Genomic DNA, 21,391 nt, shown 5'->3' with positions numbered 1-21,391 from the left:
TTAAGCATTGGAGATGGCATGCTTTATCCACCTAACTGAGTATGACTGCAAGGAGAAAAGCAACATGCACATATTAAAATAGATACCAACAGGCTCCAATTGTTCTGCAAGAGATAGAATAGGCTCTCTGTAACCCTTGCTGTGCAATTCTACGCTACCATATTAGAGAGTATCCTCATATTACTGTTTGGTTTCATGAAACATCCTCTCATAATATAAAAAAATTGCAGCAAACTATCAGGGCAGCAGAATAGGTTATTAGCTGTGGAATGAATACCATCACTACAAGACAAAGACAAAGATGACAAAATCATTATGGACTCTACTCACTCAGCAAACCGTCTTTTCCAAAAGACAGTTTTCCTTCTTAAAAGCTCTATAGAGCTTTTAAAACAAAAAAACTTTACTCCATTTAAAAAGTTTTTTCCCCAGGCAGTTAATCTGATCAACCATTCTAGTTAGCCCCCCACCCCCTCTACCTATTACCTCAGTCACTGCACTGCACAGTAAACACCTTAAACCACCTTTTGTAATGCTGTTCATATTATAACTATATCCTAATATTTATGTATTTCTGCACATTTTATTCCATATCTGTACTTCTAACTTTATTTTTATATAATTTCCAATGCTGTATAATTGTTAGAATGTTGTCATTTTTGTTGCATGCTGTGCCAACACACTGCAGCAAATTCCTAATACATGTAACTGTATACGGAGAATAATGTTGACCCTTGATCCTCCCCTTATTACCAATGGGCAAGATATGCCAAACTAAATGTAAAGCCTTCTGTACCTGTTTCTTTGCTAGCTCCTCATGCAGAAGGTTGCATGCATCAGACATAGTCAGTACTCGGACTGATGAAATCCCTTATTTATATTTCATCCCCAGATTGGTACAGCACAATTAACTGAGCTGGGAATGGATATTAATATTCTCTACTAGTAGTGATGGAAAGATCAAGAGCAGAATAGATTCCTTAATCATTTGTTACTGTGTTTTTATCTTTAAGAGTAGTAGAAGCCATGGGGAGATTTAATTGACTAGTATGAAGATGAGGGACCTCAATGAAGAAATGAGGAAGGACATATTTCCTTTAGCAAAGGGGTCACAGATTTAAAGTAATTGGTAGAAACTATGTTTTCATCCCAAATGTGTCAGGTTTGAAATAAGAAATGCCTGGCCGTAGACTCAGACAGATAGCAAGGCATTACTATAGATCAAGTGCTGGCACAGATATGATGGACCAAATGGTCTCTTTTGTGTATTTACAGATTCTATGAATTCCAAGAAATAAATTAGATCCTGAGAATTTGTCCCAATAGTTTAACTTTGAAGTCATGCGATGTTTTTCCCCAATTTCCTTTACAAATGTGTTAATTTCATTGAATTTCTATACCACTATAAATGTTGGTACAACGGGGAAAATAATCAATGCAGATTTATTTTAAAGAGGCTGATTTTGTATTTGCTTACATCTTGAAGCTTTCAAGCATCCAATATGCAACAACTAGACCACTTTTCACATGGACGATCAGTGCAAATGTAACAACTCTGGACAGCACTCACCAATTTCCCCACACACTGTTGCCTGCACGCATCCTCTCCACATTGTGGGTGAGCATTGATTTTACAGAGTTTGCATCGCCATCCACGTTTTGAATACCCTAGAAACAGAAAACAGCAAAAGAAATGCTACTCCATCTGTGTGAAAAGAGCAAACTGTAGGATCAACATTTAACATAGAGTAAAATTACTGCAGTATGGCTTTATACCACCCCATAAGATATAGGGGCAGAATCAGGTCCTTTGGCCCATTGTTACTGCTCCGACATTCAATCATGGTTGATTTATTAACCTTCACAACCCCATTCTTCTGCCTTTACCCCATAAGCTTTGCCACCCTTACTGATCAAGAGTATATTAAACTCAGCTTTAAATATATCCACTGATTTAGCCTCCACAGCTGCTCATGGCAATGAGTTCCACAGATTTATCACCCTCTGGCTAAATAAATTCCTCCTGATCTCTGTTCTAAAGGTACATGCTTGTATTCTAAGGCTGTGCTCCCTGGTCAGCCTCTCTATGTCCATTCTATCTAGGCCTTTCAATATACATGATTAATAAGGTCATTGATCTGAAAAAAAATTCTCTATAAGGCAAGGAGATTTGTGAAGCTGAAGGATTTTAAAAATATTAATCTAATAGTTTTATCTATTACTAATAACAAGTCTTCCTTCCCCTCACCATTCCTGATTAACTAATGTCATTGTGAAATGAGTCAGTTCTCTAGATTAAAATTCTATACGTTTATACAGCAAGGAAATTGACGCCTTGGCTCAACTCATCCACATTGACCAAGATACCTTTCTGAGTAAATCCATTTGCCTGTATTTAGCCTATATCCTAAACCTTTCCTATCCGTGAAACTGCTCAGGATCAGAATCAGGTTTAATATCACTGACATATGTCATGAAATTTGTTGTTTTGTGGCAGCAGTACGTTGCAATATAAACTATCAATTACAATGAGATATATTAAAAATTTAGTGAAAAAAGTGAGCAAAAATAGTGAGATAGTGTTCATGTGTTCATTGTCCATTCAGAAATTTGATGGCAGAGGGGAAGAAGCTGTTCTTGAAACGTTGAATGTGGGTCTTCCGACTTCTGTACCACCTCCTTGACGTTAGCATAACCTAGGTGATTGTGGTCCTTAATAATGAATGCTCCCTTCTTGAGGCATCGCCTTTTGAAGGTGTCCTCAATTTTGGGGAGGCTAGTGCTCACGATGGAGCTGGCTGAATTTACAACTTCTTGTAAGCATTTGTCAAGGACACTTCATTACCATTCTGATTTATGCTGCTTGCTCCTTCCTCTCCTCCCACTTTTTATTCTGACTTCTGCCCCCATTCTCTCCAGTCCTTATAAAGCGTCACATCCTCTATGGTGCAGGGGTTAGTGCCGATGGAGCTGACCTCTGCAGCTTTTTATGATCCTGCGCACTGGTGCCTCTATACCAGATGGTGATGTAACAAGTCAGAATGCTCTCCAAGATGGATATAAAAAAGATAGGGGCAAGGAAAAATTTCTTCTCTCAGAGAGCAGAAACCTTTATAATTCCTTTATAGTTCTATTTATAATTCCCACAGGCAATTACTCAGATCGATAATTCTAGTAAGCCCCTCACCCACTCTCTTTTACCTCAGGCACTGCACTGTAAAAACTTTATACCACTTGTATAATGCTGCTTACATTGTAACTACATTATGGTATTTATGTATTTTATTCCATATCCGTCCTTTAACCACTAAATTTATTTTTTATATAATTTTTCATAATTGTTGAATGTTTTTTATTGCATCATGTACTCTGCAAATTTCTATGTACACCCAGGAGCCACTTTATTAGCTACCCCTGCTCATTACTGCAAGTATCTAATCAGCCAATCATGTAGCAGCAACTCAAAGCACAAAAAAACATCCAGACATGATCAAAAGGTTCAGTTGTTGTTCAAACCAAGCATCAAAATTCGAAAGAAATATGATTCAAGTAACTTTGACAGTAGAATGATTATTGGTGTCAGATGGAGTGATTTGAGTATCTCAGAAACTGCTGATCTCCTGGGATTTTCATGCACAACAGTTTTCAGAATTTACAGAGAATGGTGCAATAAAGGAAAAAAAAACATCCAGTGAACAACAATTCTGTGGGTGAAAATGCCCTGTTAATGAGAGAGGTCAGAGGAGAATGGGCAGACTGGTTCAATCTGATAGAAAGATGGAGGTAACTCAGATATCCATGTGTTACAACAGTGATGTGTAGAAGAGCATCTGTGAATGCACAACACATCAAACCTTAAAGTGGATGGACTACAGCAGCAGAACACCAGATCAAATTCCATTCTTGTATCTAATAAAGTGGGCACTAGTGTACATGATAAATAAAGGTGATCCTTGATCCTTCTCCACCCGGTATGCTGTGGCAGCAAAGGCATTGAATATACTTGAGCCTGAGAGTTTTGGACTACAATGAACAGGGAACAGGGAAGAAAGTGGAACCAAAGGCACAATCAGATCAGTTGTGGGGAGAATCAACAGGCTGTCTGCCTACAACCTAGTACATGTTGGTCTCACAGATTCTGGTGCTGAGGATCTCACCTCTGCTCTCGGTGCAAACAAATTTTGTGACGGTGATAGACCAGGGCATTAATAAACTAGAAGATTCAGTAGTGAATATATTTGCTATTATTATTCTTTTAAATTATAGAAGATAGAAATCAGCCTTTGTATCTCTAATATTTCGCTTTTCTCCTCTTAGATGCTTCCAGGCAGCATGGTCACACAGCCTACATCACTGAAGGTCAGTTGTTATGGATTCACTCTATGTTGTAAGATCTTGGCTGCCTTGTTAGGAGTCCACAAAAGCTCTGCCTTTCTGCTGTCAATAAATTTAACTACCTAGCAGTTTGAACGTTTATCACGGATGACTTAGACTGACAGGTAACCCAAGAATTTGTTCTGGGTTAACATACACAAAATGCTGGAAGAACTCAGCAGGTCAGCCAGCATCTATGGAGAGGGCCGAGACCCTTCATCATTTGTGTCTGTTACTCTGGATTTCCAACATTTACAGAATCTCATGTTCAAGTTGAAGCTTTAGATCAAGGAGATGGACAGAGAAGATGATTCCACTTGCAGGCAAAAATCAAAGGTATTGCGTCAAGGCAAACTCTGAAATATCAAGCAAGGAATTTGGAGAAAATAACTTTTTCCTAAATTGTGACCAGAATGTAATCAATAAGCTCATCGTTGATTTTGATCTCAGCACCATTTTCCGGTACTAACAGCAGATGCCAGATTTTCTGAATATTTAAAAATCAGTCAATATTTCTCTTGAATATACTGAGCAGCTGATCCAACTCAGACCACTTGGATATAGAATTCCAAACATTCTCCGCTCACTGGGTTATGAGAATTTTAGATATGGGAAGTGGAGAGTACTTGGAGGCACATGATAAAATAGGCCGTAGTCAGCATGGTTTCCTTAAGGGAAAATCTTGCCCGATAAATCTGTTGGAATTCTTTGAAGAAATAACAAGGATAGTCAAAGGAGAATTGGTTGATATTGTGCACTTGGATTTGCAGAAGCCATTTGACAAGATGCTAGACATGAGGCTGCTTCACAAGGTATAAGCCCATGGTATTACAGGTAACATTCTAACCTGGATAAAGCAGCGGCTGATTGGCAGGGGACAAAGAATGTGAATAAAGGGAGCCTTTTCTGACTGACTACCAGTGACTGGTGGTGTTCCACAGGGGTCTGTGTCGGTAACTATTCTTTTTACATTATAAGTCAATGATTTGGATGATCGAATTGATGGCCTCGTTGCAAAGTTTGCAGACGATATGAAGCTAGGTTGAGGGGCACGTAGTTTTGAGGAAGTTTAGAAGGACATTGACAGATTAGGTGAATGGACAAAGAAATAGCAGATGGGATACAGTGTTGGGAAATGTATTGTCATGCATTTTGGTAGAAGAAATGAAAGGGCTGACTATTTTCTAAATGGAGAGAAAATACATAAAAGCTGAGATGCAAAGATACTTCGGGGTCCTTGTGCAAAATTCCCTAAAGGTTACTTTGCAGGTTAAGTCTGTGGTGAAGAAGGAAAGTGTAATATTAACATTCATTTCAAGAGGACTAGAATACAAAAGCAAGGGTGTAATGTTAAGGCCTCACTTGGAGTATTGTGAAAGGGTTTGGGCCCCTTATCTTAGAAAAAAATGTTGAAATTGGAGAGGGTTCAAAAGAAGATTCATGAAAATGATTCCAAGATTGAATGGTTTGTTCTGTGAAGAGCATTTGATGGCTCTGGGCCTGTATTCACTAGAATTCAAAAGAATGAGGGGTGATGTCATTGAAACCTATCAAATGGTAAAAGTTCTTGATAGGGTGGATGTGGAAAGGATGTTTCCTATGGTGGGAAAGTCTAAGACCAGAGGACACTACCTCAGAATAGAGCAGCATCCTTTTAGAATGGAGATGACGAGGAATTTCTCTAGCCATAGAGTGGTGACTCTGGAGAATTCTTTGCCACAGGCAGCTGTGGAGGCCAAGTCTGCATGTATATTTAAGGTAAAGAGTGAGATTCTTGACTGGTCAGGGCATGAAAAGATATAGGGTAAAAGGCAGGAGATTAGGACAGAGGAAAATTTGAATCAGCCATAATGAAATGGCAGAGCAGACTCAATGGGCCAAATGGCCTAATTCTGCTCCTATATCTTATGGAGTAATAGTCTTATACTGTTCATTTTTTCCTGCCTTTGTCTTGTGGCCCATTCCTGATCAACACAAAACCCTCCAGCATTTTGTATGTATTACTCTGGATTTCCAGCACCGGCAGAATGTGTTTTTATGAATGTTAGATTTTCCTGGTTTTCCCAAAAATATTAACATATTAGAACATGATTAAGAAAAATCAAATAATTGAAAATTCTGTACAATTTATATTTAATCTAATTTTTTTTCTTGTGAATGCTGCTTCTCTGATGCTATATGATGCTATGCTATTGCAAGTAAGTTTTTCTTTGCACCTGTGCATTCATATACTTGGGCATAGGATAAATTATTTTCTCTCATTGGTTATGAATGGACAATACATTATTTTGAGACACTACCCCTGAAATCCTAACCAGAGGAAACATCTCTCCTTTTACTATCGATTTCCATAAGAATTTTAAATGTCTAAATGACATTTCATTCTTATAAACTTGAGAGCATAGCTCCAGTCTGCTTAACCCTTCCTCTATAAGTCAAGGACTCCATGTCAGGAATCCAACTGGTGAACCTTCTTTGAATTCCCTCCCACACATTCGTGATCATCTTTAGATATGAAGATCCAACATACATAATAATTCAGACACAGTCTCTCCAAGGCTCTATATAACACGAACTGGAAGGAGTAAAGATTAGCTTTATAATTTGACACATCCACATTGAAACAGAATGAAATGCATCATTTTGCATCAACAATCAACACAGTCCTAGGAATGTGCTAGGGCAGTCCACAAATGTCGCTACGATTCTGGCACCAACATAGCATGCCCACAACTCAATCTTTCAAAAATCATTGGACTCTGGCATGGTGCCAGAGGACTAAAATCACAAATGTCACTCCACTCTTTAAGAAAGGAGGAAGGCTGCAGAAGAAATTATAGACCAGTTAGCCTGACCTCAGTGGTTGGGAAGGTGTTGGAGTCAATTGTTAAGGATGAGGTAATGGACTAACTGGTGACATGGGACAAGTTAGGACAAAGTCAGCATGGCTTCCTTAAGGGGAAATCTTGCCTAATAAATCTTGGAACTCTTTGAGGAGTTTACACATTGTAACAGATAAAGGGGATGCAGTGGATGTTGTATATTTGGACTTTCAGAAGGCCTTTGACAAGGAGCCACACATGAGGCTGCTTACCAAGTTAAGAGCCCATGGTATTACAGGAAAGTTATTGGCATGGTCAGAGCATTGGCTGATTGGTAGGAGGCAGCGAGTGAGAATAAAAGGATCCTTTTCTGGTTGGCTGCCAGTGACTAGTGGTGTTCCGCAGAGGTTGATGTTGGGACCGCTTCATTTTACGCTGTATGACAGTGATTTAGATGATGGAATAGATGTCTTTGTTGCCAAGTTTGCAAATGATATGAAGATTGGTGGAGGGGCAGGTAGTGTTGAGGATACAGACTGCAGAAGGACAGACAGATTAGGAGAATCAGCAAGGAAGTAGCAAATGAAATACAATGTTGGAAAAACACACTTTGCACTTTGGTCACAGAAATAAATGTGCAGACTATTTTCTAAATGGGGAGAAAATCCAAAAACCTGAGATGCAAAGGCAGCTGTGGATGTTAGGTTGCTTGGTGTATTTAAGGCAGAGATTGATAGGTTCTTGATTGGACATGACATCAAAGGTTGTGAGGAGAAGGCAGATGGATGGGGTTGAGGAAGTTAAAAAAAGGATCAGCCATGATTGAATGGCAGAGCAGACTTGATGGGCCAAATGGCCTAATTCTGCTCCTACGTCTTATTGTCTTATATCTTTGGCAGCTCTCTTGTCGAGCAAACAGGACCTTTTTCTTAAAACATCTTACATGCTGCTGGCAGGACCTAATTTATAAGAGAAATGTTGAAAGGTTAGAACTTTATTCCCTGGAGTGAAGGAAATAATGGGAGACTTAGAGGTATTCAAAGTTATGAGTGAATACATGCAGGCCTTTTTCTCCTCAGGTTGGGTGGGACCTGAACTTGGGACAGAATTTAGTGTACAGGTTAGCACAATGCTTTACGGTACAGGCGACCTGGGTTCAATTCCTGTCGCTGCCTGTAAGAAGTTTGTATGCTCTCACTGTGACTGCATGGGTTTCCTCCAGTGCTCCAGTTTCCTCCGACAGTCCAAAAGACGTACTGGCTAGTAGGTTGTAAATTGTCCCGGGATTAGGCTGGGATTACATCAGGCTGGAGTTGCGGATCTGGGAGCTGGAATGGGCTGTTCCACACTGTATGTCAATAAAATAAATAAAATAAAATCTTGAAGTCATAGGTTTAAGGTGAAAGGTGAAATACTGAAGGGGAATCTGAGGGGGAATTTCTTCATTCTCTGTGAGTGTGGAATGAGCTGCCAGCAGAAGCAGTATGTTTGTTTAATTGCAGCACTTAAGAAATTTTTGGAGAAGGACATAGATGAGAGAGATATGGAGGGCTATGGTCCATAGATGAAACTAGGCAGACGACCAGGTAAACTTGAAGTAGATGGGCCAAAGGGCCCATTTCCAAGCTGTGGTACTCCATGACTCATCTGCTTTTATTCATTGGAAAATTGGAAGAATAGTATAAAAAAAATTGAATCATTACATTTTTTGTAAAATTTCCATTGCTCACAAAGGCTGCAAAAAGATGGAACTACTGTACCCTTTAGGGTACTTGACTTTTCTGCAACCCAACATCCCCTTCTCCTTCATCACCCTGCTTCCTCTGTAACTGCCAGATCTTCCCATAGTGATACTGCAACTTTCAACCTGTCTGCCATGTGACAGGCAACTTTAAAACTCTGCAAATCCAGGGAAAGTCAGCAGCCTGAAACATTAACCTACAATCCATCTCCTTTGTCCCCAGGCTACTATGTCTATATCCTGCAATTTTGTATACAAGATCTCCCCTCATTCTCTCACACTCCAGGGAACTTGGTTCTAACCTGCTCACATTTTCCTATAACTCCAGCCCTCAAGTTCTGGCAACCTGTGAGATGTTAAACGAAAGGTCCTGTTTGCTCTTTAAGAGAAGTATCAAAAGTGTTGAGGTATTGCAATGAAAAATGATTGTTCATCTCTTTAGGCATCATCTATGGAGGGGAATAAACAGCTGATTGTTTCTAGTTAGAGACCCTGCATCAGTCTCAGCCTGAAATTTCAAGATTATTTCCCTCTGTAGATGCTGCCTGACCTCCTGAGTTCCTCCAGGTAGTAGGTAGTAGGTAGCAGGTGGTAGTAGGGGTGGGGCGGGGGGTATGTGTATGTCTGTATATGCTTTGCTCTAGCATTTTCTGCTTTTGTTTCAGATTTTCAGCATCTGCAGTATTTGTGGATTCAAGGCATATGATGGGTTTAAAACGAGAGTCTTAAAAGGAGTTGAATGTATTTCTAGGATTGGCAGCACACATCAATTGCACACCATCTAATCTGGCTTCCAACAATGGATAGGTAGAACAACTGATGCCTGTCTAAAACTGCTGGAGAACTATAAAAATAAAGACAAGCTTTATTTGTCACATGTACATCAAAACATTGAAACACACAGTGAATTGCAATGTTTATGTCAACAATCCAGGAATGTCCAGGAATGTGCTGGGACAGCCTACAAGTGCTGCCATGCTTCCGTCACCAAGATATCCTGGCCACTGTTTACCAATCTTAACTTGCTCATCTTTGGAAAATGGCGGAATCAGGTGTAAAGGGGGTTTCTTTTTTTTTTCTTTGTTACTGTTGGGAAAGGGTTTCCTTTTGTTAACTAGCAGGAATGCTAATTTACTGATAACGAGAATGGTTATTCCTTTGTAAACCAAATGGGGATTAATGTTCTTTCTTCTGAGTCTGTAAGCTTTTGTTGACGGGCTTTTGGGCAGATTGGCGCGAGGAGGTCGAGAGAGAGGACGCAATGCTCTAAGCTGGGCGAGGATCGGACCCCAAAGGGAGATTCTCCGAGGGGGGGGGGGGAAGAAGCTAGATGTGCTTGGTTGACCACTCGGAGGGTCCTGAGCTGTTTGGAGAGTCGAGGAGTTCGGAGGGTCCTGAGCTGCGAGTTGAGGAGTTCGGAGGGGATCGAATGGTGGCCAGAAGACTTCAGTAATTGAGCTCCAATGGTTGTGCACGAAGTGGTTTGGACTTTGATAAGTTTGGCGCCTTTTCTTTAATTTTCTCTTCATATATACTGTATCGTTATTAATCACTTAGTTATAGTAACCTTTATAAATTGTACTCATTTAATCACATATGGTGTACTGTCTGGTTTTGGGCGAGGCGGGGACATCACACAGCATCCACACCAGCTGATTACCCAGTTTGGCGGGGCCAAAGGCTGCTCCCCCTAGACAAGAACGAGCTGAGCGAGCCTGAGGCGACCCAGGGGGTTACACAGGCATACCCGGAGAAAATCTGCCGGGTCACAGGGAGAACGTGCAAGATTCTTACAGGCAAAGGCAGGAACTAAACCCCGAACATTGATGCTGTAAAGCATTATGCTAGCTACTATGCTACTGTGCCACAGATTCTCGGAAAGAAAATTCAAAGTAAATTATTATCAAAATGTAGTACAGTGTGTATGGCATATACAATACTGAGATTAGTTTTCTTGCTGGCACCCACAGGAAAACACAGAAATACAATAGAATCCAAAAAACTATACATAACAAAGACCAACAAATATCCAATGTGCAAAAGAGGATATATTGTTCAAATAATAAGATAGTAAACAAATAATACTGAGAACTTGAGCTGCAGAGTCCCCGAAAATGAGGCTGTGGGGTTAGTTCAGCATTGAGGTGAGTGAAGCCAGTCCAAGAGCTCAATGGAGATCCTTACAAGATGTCCTTAGGACATCCTGAGGAGATGTCCCTGTCCCATTAACTATATTCCTTCATCTATTTTATCACTGCTACAGCAACTATGGCGTTGCCAGTATCCTATCACTTAGTGGAAGTTGTGGATCACCAAGCTTGGCAAAATGTTTGCAGGTGTTTCAGCTCCAAATAGAGAAGCCATCACCCACAGTTGAGGGTGTTGCCTCCTCAGAATCCGAGCTTATTCCACAATATTTTAATACTATCCCTTAAAAATTTACAAAGCATTGTGAGAAAAAAATGTTTGCCTCAGGAAACCTAATTTGGCAACTTCAGTACAATCTATTCTTTGCTCAAAGAGAAAGATTTATAATGCTCCTACTTTCATTGCAAGTTAATAAAGACACGACCTTAAATACTGACAAATGCTCCAACTAAGCGGCACTGTAGCATAGCATTGAATGCATTGTATTACAGTGTCAGCAATCATCAATCAGGGTTCAATTCCCACTGCTGCCGCAAAGGAGTTTCTCTTTGTGACTGCATGGATTTCCTTTGAGTTATCAGGCAGGAACTTGGAAGCATACATTGGGAACAAATGTTCTCAGGGAAAAGTACGGAAGAAATGTGGCAAATGTTCAGGGGATACTTGCGTGGAATTCTGCATCGGTACACTCCAAAGAGACAGGGAAAGGATGGTAAAGGATGCTATAAATCTAATCAGAAATAAAATAAAAGCTTACAAAAGGTTCAGAAAAACTAGGTATGTGAAGAGCAAGAAGACAAGACATGAAAGAATAGGACCAATCAAGTGTGACGATGGAAAAGTTTATATGGAACCGGAGGAGATAGCAGAGGTATATATAGCAGAGGGAGATAGCAAAGTACTTAATGAGTACTTTGTTTCAGTATTCACTCCAGAAAAGGATCTTGGCAATTGTAGGGATGACTTACAATGGACTGAAAAGCTTGAGCATGTAGATATTAAGAAAGAGGATGTGCTGGAGCTTTTGGAAAGCGTCAAGTTGAATAAGTCATCAGGACCAGTCAAGATGTACCCCAAGCTGCTGTGGATGGCGAGGAAGGAGATTTCTGAGCCTCTGGTGATGATCTTTGCATTATCAATGAGGACGGGAGAGGTTCAGGAGGATTGGAGGGTTGTGGATGTTGTTCCCTGATTGAGGAAAGTGAGTAGAGATAGCCTAGGAAATTATAAACCAGTGAGTCTTACTTCAGTGGTTGGTAAGTTGTTGGAGAAGATGCTGAGAGGCAGGATTTATGAACATTTGGAGAAGCATAATATGATTAGGATTAGTCAGCATGACTTTGTCAAGGATGGGTAGTGCTTTATGAGCCTAATTGAATTTCTTGAGGATGTGACTAACACATTGAGCAGTACATGTAGTGTATATAGATTTCAGCAAGGCATTTGATAAGATACCCCATGCAAGGCTTACAGAGAAAGTAAGGAGGCATGGGATCAAAGGGAACATTGCTTTGTGAATCCAGAACTGGCTTGCCCACAGAAGGCAAAGAGTGGTTGTAGATGGGTCATATTCTGCATAGAGGTCGGTGACCAGTGGTGTACCTTAGGGATCTGTTGTGGGACCCCCTACTCTTTGTGATTTTTATAAGTGACCTGGATGAGGAAGTGGAGGGATGGGTTAGTAAATTTGCCGATGACACAAAGGTTTGGGGTGTTGTGGATAGTGTGGAGGGCTGTCAGAGGTTACAGTGGGACATTGATAGGGTGCAGAACTGGGCTGAGAAGCGGCAGATGGAGTTCAAGTTGACTCTGTGGTTAAGGCGGCATACAGTGCACTGGCCTTCATCAACTGTGGGATTGAGTTTGGAGCCGAGAGGTAATGTTGCAGCTATTCAGAACCCTGGTCAGACCCCACTTGGATTACTGTGCTCAGTTCTGGTCACCTCACTACAGGAAGGATGTGGAAACCATAGAAAGGGTGCAGAGAAGATTTACAAGGATGTTGCCTGGATTTGGAAGCATGCCTTATAAGAATAGATTGAGTGAACTTGGCCTTTTCTCATTGGAGTGATGGAAGATGAGCGGTGAACTGATAGAGGTGTATAAGATGATGAGAGGCATTGATCGTGTGGATAGTCAGAGGCTTTTTCCCAGGGCTGAAATAACTAGCACTAAAGGGCACAGCTTTAAGGTGCTTCGAAGTAGGTACAGAGGAAATGTCAGGGGTAAGTGTTTTTTTCATTACCGCAGAGAGTGGTTAGTGTGTGGAATGGGCTGCCAAGGACGGTGGTAGAGGTGGATACGATAGGGTCTTTTAAGAGACTCCTGGACAGGTACATGGAGATTAGAAAAATTGAGGGCTAATGGTAACCCTAGGTGATTTTTAAGGTAAGGATATGTTCAGCACAGCTTTGTGGGCTGAAGGGTCTGTATTGTGCTGTAGGTTTTCCATGTTCCTAGCTTTATCCAAATAGTGTTTAGATGGTTGAACTTACTTCCACAGGGCTCATTGAGTCAAATACTAGAACCATATAAGGCCATCCTAGATGAAGATAAGATGTTCATGAGAATGATCCCAAGGATTAACATATGAGGAGTGTTTGATGGCTCTGGGCCTTGCTGGAGTTTAGAAGCATGAGGTGGATCTTATTGAATATTGAAAGGCTTAGATAGAGTGGAGATGGAGAGGATGTTTCCTATAGTGGGACAGTCTAGGAGCAGAGGATACAGCCTCAAATTCGAATAAAATCTCATTAGTTAGAACAGAAATGAGGTGGAATTTCTTTAGCCAGAGTGTGGTGAATCTGTGGAATTCATTGCCACAGATAACAGTGAAGGCCAAGGGTATATCTAAAGCAGAATTTAATAGGTTCTTGATTAGTAAGGGTGTCAAAGATTATGAGGAGAATTGGGTTGAGAGGGGTAATAAATCAGTCATGATGGAATGGTGGAGCAGCTTTGATGGGCTGAATGGCCTATTTCTGCTATATTTTCTGCTCTTATAGTCTAAGACAAAGGATATCAGAACTTACTGCACATCTTAAAGCAACAGCATAGGACCTTTCAGCCCATCATGTCTGCAGTCAGTTTTTACCAATTCCACTCACCAACCATTTCCTTCAGGCTTGACATTTTTTTTCCTCTCATTATTTATCCAAATCTTTTTTTAAGGTGTCAGTAGAACCTACCAACACCATATCTGCTGGCAGTGCATTCCATATTACAACCAAATATTGTGCTAAAATTCATCCTCATCTCCAATCTAAAGGGATAGCCTTCTATTCTGAAGCTGTGCTCTCTTATCCTGGACTCCTCTCCAGATCCAATCTCTTCATTCTCTTCTTCAAAAACTGGAATGGGGGAAAGCTTGTATGAAGCATAAACACAGGTATCAGTTGCATTTGGACAAGTCGCATTTCTCCTCCAAAATTTCTATGTCATTCAAATTCAATGTCTGCTAAAAATTATCAGGAATATAAGAAGCACATGCAGGCACAGAATACATTGCCCTACTGTTGTTGTGCACACCAGGAAAATTTGAACATCGTGGAGAGAGCAACAATTACAAGGCACACACAAAATGCTGGAGGACCCTAACAGGTCAGGCAGCTTCTATGGAAAGGAATAAAGAGTCAACATTTTGACCAAGACCCTTCATCAGTACTGATCAAGTCCTGATAAGACCACAAGACATGGAGCCCATCAAGTCCACTCTGCCATTCCATATAGGCTGATTTATTATCCTTTTCAACCCTACTCACTTGTCTTTTCCCCATAACCTTTGATGCCCTTACTAATGAAGAACCTATCAACCTCCATATTAAATCAATTGGCCTCCACAGCAGTCCGTCGCAATGAATTTCACCCTCTGGGTAAAGAAAATCTCCTCATCTCTGATCTAAAGGGATATCCTTGTATTCTGAATCTGTGCCCTCTGGTCCTAGACTCTCCCATTATGGGGAACATCCTCCTCATATCCAATCTATGCAGGCCTTTCAATATTCAATGAGACCCCTTCATTCTTCTAAACTCAAATGAGTACAGGCTCAGAATCAAACACACTTCATATGTTAACCCTTTCATTCCTGGAATCACTCATGAACCTCCTCTGGACCCTCTTCAATGCCAGCATATCTTTTCTTATATAAGGGTCTCAGCCTGATACATCTACTCTTTATTCATTTCCATTGATGCTACCTGACCTGTTGAGTTCCTTCAGCATTTTGTGTGTGTTACTTTGGATTTCCAGCATCTGCAGAATCTCTTGTATTAACAATTACAAAGCCGCACTTTCCACTTAAAACCCAAACAGGACACTAGCAGAGACGGCAAACAATAGCCACACCCAGCTAGAATGTAGAGTCAACTTTCTAGAACTACATAGTTACTGAATAAGTATTGTTTACCAATTAATGTTGATGATGAACTGCAGATGCAACGATGCATTATAAAATGTTGCATACAAACTCAGCCATTATTATTGAGTAAATCTGATGCTCATGGCTGTTACAGCTAACATGAAACATACCTACAATCATGTGATGGCAGATGTCACAAAATGTGGGCTTTTTGAAGACAAATTCTTGAAAGTTGTGCATCCTTACTGATTTGAGGGGCAGAATGTCCTGGTGGGATTTCCTTGCTGATGGTTCGTTAACATTGGGGTCCGCTTGTTGGAACGAACTGGGTGGAGTTGGTGGGGGAGTAGGTGGAGGAGGCAGGATCTCTGGTGGGAATTTCACATCACTGTTGGACCGTTGGAAGAAATTTTCAACGCTCTTGCTTCTGAGGATGGTCTTGAAGGAAAGGGATCTCTTTAATCGTTGAAACTAAAGAAAAAAATAGAAGTACTATGAAGACCACCAATGTTTGTGGAAGAGGACCAAATAACAGATACCATTGTTAAGATGGATTGGTTTCCTACCAATATCCCAGATACAATCAAATAAGATCTACTATAATGAGTCTTTGCTCAATTAGAGAATTGACAATTTGTCCCTTTCTAACTCAATATTTATAGCAAGCAGAATTAGAGTATAGTGTATAGGATTGTGCCCCATTAACCCCATTCTTTGCTCTTTCCCTTACACCTGAATTTAATTCCCTCACTTATCACCTCCTCCCTTTTTGAAAGCTATTGCTGAACTTACCTGCCCTATTCTTCCAGATATTACATTTAATCCTTTATTGTGTTGAAATAGTTAAAAAAGAAAAAAATGACTCCCTTCAACCATTCAGTTCTTGAATCAACCTGCATAGACTGAATCCTACCACACACAGTATCACACTATGACTACTGTACAGTACCATTGACCTTTTTTTATTCTAATTGTAAGAAATAATGCAAAAAAGTGAATAGTTTTTTTATTGTGAACAATGTGTCTCTGACACTACAGTATGTGCCTGTGATGCTGCTGAAAGTGAGTAATTCCCATGTACAAGTGTACTTGTGCCTATGAAAATAAACTTGACTTTGACTGACTTCTAGCTGACTTACCAAATTCACTAAATCCTTGTCCTCTGGTTATTGACTGTACAGCCTCTGGAAGCCATTTCCCTCAAAATTCCTCAACTATGACCATATAGAGAAGGAGTCTTGAACTTGTGCTGCTTAATAGACTGGAACCAGGTGAGTGGAACAGAGGGACAAACAGAAATCACAAAGACTCTTCAGCCTTTTCCACTATATAATGAGACAAAAGCTGGTCTGTGCCCCAGTTCTTCCAGTCATCAGACCCAAAATCCCCATAACTTTGGTTATTAAAAAAAAATCAATCTCAGATTCAAACTTAATTGACTCAGAACAAATTATTATTTTGCAGAAGGGTATCCAAACATTTCCTAATCACTCTTAGACCAAAACACCATTAGACATAGGAGCAGAATTAGGCCATTCAGACCATTGAGCCTATCAATGCCTTCTCCCGTAACCATTTACACTCTTAGTAATCAAGAATCTATTAACATCCACTTTAAATATACCCAGTGACTTGGCCTCCACAGCCATTTGTGGCAATGAATTCTATAGATTCACCAGCTCTGACTAAAGAAATTCCTCCTCATCTCTGTTCTAAAGGAACAAACCTCTATAGTGAAGCTGTCTTTTCTGGTCCTAAACTTCCCCAGTATAGGAAACACCCTCTCCACGTCTACTCTATCTAGACATTTCAGAAGCAGGTGTATAAGATGATGAGGGGCATTGATTGTGTGGATAGCCAGAGGCTTTTTTCCCAGGACTGAAATGGCTAACATGAAGGGGCATAGTTTTAAGGCGCTTGGAAATAGGTACCGAGGGAATGTCGGGGTAAGTTGTTCACACAGAGGGTGGTGGGTGTGTGGAATGCACTGCTGGTGGCGGCGGTGGAAGGGTCTTTTAACAGCCTCTTAGATAGGTACATGGAGCTTAGAAAAATAGAGGGCTATGCACTAGGGAACTTCTAGGCAGTTTCTGGAGTAGGTTACATGGTTAGAACAACATTGTGGGCAGAAGGGCCTGTACTTTGCTGTAGATTTCTATGTTCTTTGTAAACTCATCTCTGCTTTTAGTCCAAAACAACATAGTAAATATTACAGATCCACTGGTTGATGCATTGGCTGGATTATCTCTTAATCTAAATTTCACAGAATATAATTTATTTTATATATTATTTTATAATCTGGAAAATTACTGTGGAGTTGCAAGGAACTATACCATTCATGATATCATGGAGATGGAAGAGACAGCAGATGCTTAAGTCTGGAGCAACACACAAAATGCTGGAGGAACTCAGCATGTCATGCAGTATGCATGAGAGAAATGAGAGTCTAGACCCTTCAACTGGACTGTATGCAGAGGTTGGGATTGGTTCAAACTGATAGGAGAATTGCATATTTGAAGGGGGCAAGTTTTGATTGGGTGAGTGGAGTGGAGAAGTCAAGACAGTTGATGCCACATCAGAAGTTGGAAACTAAGAGGTTGAGAGTGGGTCAAAAGCCATAAGTGGGTATCCAAGAGAATGAGAAGTGTTGGGGATGGGGGTTAAAAACCTCTTACCAAAAAAAGGAATAGGCACATAGGTAGAGGTACTAATGTGCTGGCATTAGAGAGAGTCTGGAGGAAATTCATAAGAATGATTCCAGGAATGAAAAGGTTAATGCATGAGGAGCATTTATAGATTCATGGAAAAGTACAGCACAGAAACAGGCCCTTTGGCCCATCTAGTCCATGCCAAACCATTTAAACTGCTTACTCCTATCGACCTGCACTGGAACCATAGCCCTCCATACCCCTACCACCCATGTACCTATCCAAACTTCTCTTAAACGTGGAAATTAAGCTTGCATGTACTACTTGTGTTGGGAATGGTTTTGAGGGCTCTAGGCCTGTATTTGCTGGAGTTTGGAAGAACGAGAGGAATGTCATTGAGACCTATTGAATATTGGAAGGCCTATCTAGAGTGGATATGGAAAAGATTTTCCTTGTAGTGTGTGGAGTGTAGGATGAGCCTCAGAACAGAGGGATGTACATTCAGAACAGAGATGAGGAAGAATTTCTTTAACCAAAGAGTGGGGAGTCTAGGAATTTATTGCCACGGATGACAATGGAAGCCAGATCATTGAGTATATTTAAAGTGGAGGTTGATAGGTTCTTGATTAGTCAGGACATCAAAGGTTATGGGGAGAAGGCAGGAGAGTGGGGTTGTGACAGATAATAAATCAGCATGATGGAAATGCAGAGTCGAAATGGCCTAATTCGGCTCCTACGCCTTATTGTCTTATTATCATAAACAAGAGATTCTGCAGGTGCTGAAAATTTTGAGCAACACGCACACAAAATGCTGGAGCCCATCACCTCCCTATGGTTCCCCTCTTTCCCTTCCATGTTTCACAGTCCTCTCCGATTAGATTCTTTCTTCTTCAGCCTTTTACTTCCACCTATCACCTCACAGCTTCTCATCTCCCCCACCAACTATCTTCCTCATCACCTGCCAGCTTGTACTCCTTCCCCTCTCCCCACCACCTTATTCTGGCTTCAGCCCCTTCCTTTCCAGTCCTGATATAGGGTCTTGGCCCAAAATATCAATTGTTTAACCCCTCTGTTGGTGCTGCCTGAGTTGCTGAGCTTCTGCATTATTTTGTGTGTGTTCTTCCAGGAGATTTTTGAATTAGCTTTTCCAGATGTAGGTGTACAGCTCCACACGATTGAGCCCAGTGTTGAATTAATTCCACACAATAGCAGAGCCTCTATGCAAGCTACACAACAATCAGTACACACAAATAGAATCAAAGCACAAAAATAACACCACATATGCAATTATATCATATTCCATCAAGCTGAGTGTCTCACAGAAGCTCACAAAATGAATTACTGCAAGTATTGAGTGCAGATTAGGGCCATATGATTGCTCATCTTTAAGCTACAAAATCTCATAAATCTTGAGTCTGGTTGTGTGATTCTTGAGAGTCTTCAGAAATGCATCACAGTGTGTGCTCTTTTACTGAGGGAAGCTGACGGGTATCTCTTGCTTTTAATTAGCAACAAGAGGGATCATGATAACAGGTCAGGGGCTACAGAAATTGGTCCCACAGTAATGGAAAATGTGCAGGACTCCAGCAGTTTCATTCAGAATCAGGTTTATTATTACTAATATATGTTGTGAAATTCGTTGTTTTGCAGCAATGCATAAAGTAATGTGTTACAATAGAAAATATATAAAATATAAATCATGCAATAAGAGACAAGCAGTGGGATAGTTTTCAGAGATTCATGGACTGTTCAGAAACTTGATGGCAGAGGGGAAAATGCTGTTCCTAAAATGCTGAGTGTGTGCCTCCAGGCTCATATACCTCCTCCCTGATGGTAGTAAGGAGAAGAGTACATGTCCTGAACGGTGAGGGGTCCTTAATGATGGATGCTGCCTTCTTCAGCTCTAATCAATGAATTCCAAAATGCGAGCCTCTGAACCTTCTTCTGCAAATGGATCCTGTACTTCATCACTGGGAGACCACAGTCAGTGTGGATTGGAAATAACTTCTCCTTCTCACTGATAATCACCACTGGCGCACCTCAAGGATGTGCTTAGCCCACTGCTCTACTCTCTTTACACCCATGACTGTGTGGCTAGACACAACTCAAATGCCATCTATAAATTTGCCAATGACAAAAAGGCAGCATCTATCATCCAGGTCCTTCATCCACCAAGTACATGCACTCTTCTCATTGCTGCCATTGAGGAAGACACACAATGTTGCAGGAACAGCTTCTTACTCTCCACCATCAGATTTCTGATTTCTGAATGTTCAATTAACTCATGAACACTTTTTTCCCTCTTTTTTTCACTACTTATTTAATTATATGTATATATATATATATATATATATATATATATATATATATACTTCTTGTAATTTATAGTTTTATTATGTAGTGGTGTATTATGTATTGTGTCTGAACCCTCTGATAATACTATTATTATGAATATATTTTTGCAAAGATTAAATATACCTCAAATTTCGACTCAAGATGTTGATATATCAGATGCACCTATTAAACAAGCCAAGGATAGCCAAGGCTATATCCTCTATGCAATTATGGAAAGCTCTGGGACCTGATGGTTACACAGCAGAATTTTACAAGACTTTTCATGAAATGCTTATGCCACATCTTCATCAAACATTTACCAATTCTATATTTGCCGGGAACCTCCCAAAAACTTTTTATGAGGCATTAATTTCATTGATTCTTAAAAAAGGAAAAGACCCACTAGCATGTGCATCTTATAGGCCCATTTCTTTATTGAATGTAGATTTTAAAATTCTCTCCAAGATTCTAGCTAACAGACTTGAGAATATTTTACCTGATGTTATCTCAAATGATTAAACAGGATTTATTAAAAATAGGTACTCTCATTTTAATATTCAGAGATTGTTAAATATCATTTTTTCCCCCTCAGTCAAAGAATCTGAATGTATTGTATCTCTGGATACAGAGAAAGCCTTTGATAGGGTGGAGTGTCCTTATTTATTTCAGGTTCTGAAGAGGTTTAATTTTGGTCCGGGATTTATTTCCTAGATTAAATTGATTTACCATAACCTGCGGTTATAACTAATAATCAAAAGTCTCCTTATTTTAGATTATATAGAGGAACTCATTAGGGGTGTCCTCTTAGTCCTTTATTATTTAACTTGGTTTTAGAACCACTTGCTATTGCCCTTAGGGATTCTAATTCCATGCAGGGTATTAAGAGAGGGGATAAATTACATAAGGTTTCATTGTATGCGGATGATTTATTAGTTTACATTTCAAACCCTAGGAAATCTATTCCTT

The 21,391-nt window shown here is 40.2% G+C and overlaps 1 protein-coding gene across 1 annotated transcript in view; it reads right to left on the bottom strand.

The window, feature by feature from the left end:
* The window catches only part of LOC132384961 (SH3 and cysteine-rich domain-containing protein 2-like), a 227,264-nt gene that overhangs the window by 91,834 nt on the left and 114,039 nt on the right, over positions 1–21,391 (bottom strand). The window contains exons 2-3 of the mRNA XM_059956653.1: positions 15,614–15,914; positions 1,571–1,668 (exon numbers count right to left, since the gene is read on the bottom strand). Of these exons, the coding sequence (XP_059812636.1) occupies positions 1,571–1,668; positions 15,614–15,914 (399 nt within the window). The remainder of the gene's footprint in view (positions 1–1,570; positions 1,669–15,613; positions 15,915–21,391) is intronic.

This window comes from Hypanus sabinus, chromosome X1 (genome assembly GCF_030144855.1).
Source record: "Hypanus sabinus isolate sHypSab1 chromosome X1, sHypSab1.hap1, whole genome shotgun sequence".
Lineage (NCBI taxonomy): Eukaryota > Metazoa > Chordata > Chondrichthyes > Myliobatiformes > Dasyatidae > Hypanus > Hypanus sabinus.
This window is presented reverse-complemented; position numbering and strand designations above follow the sequence as displayed.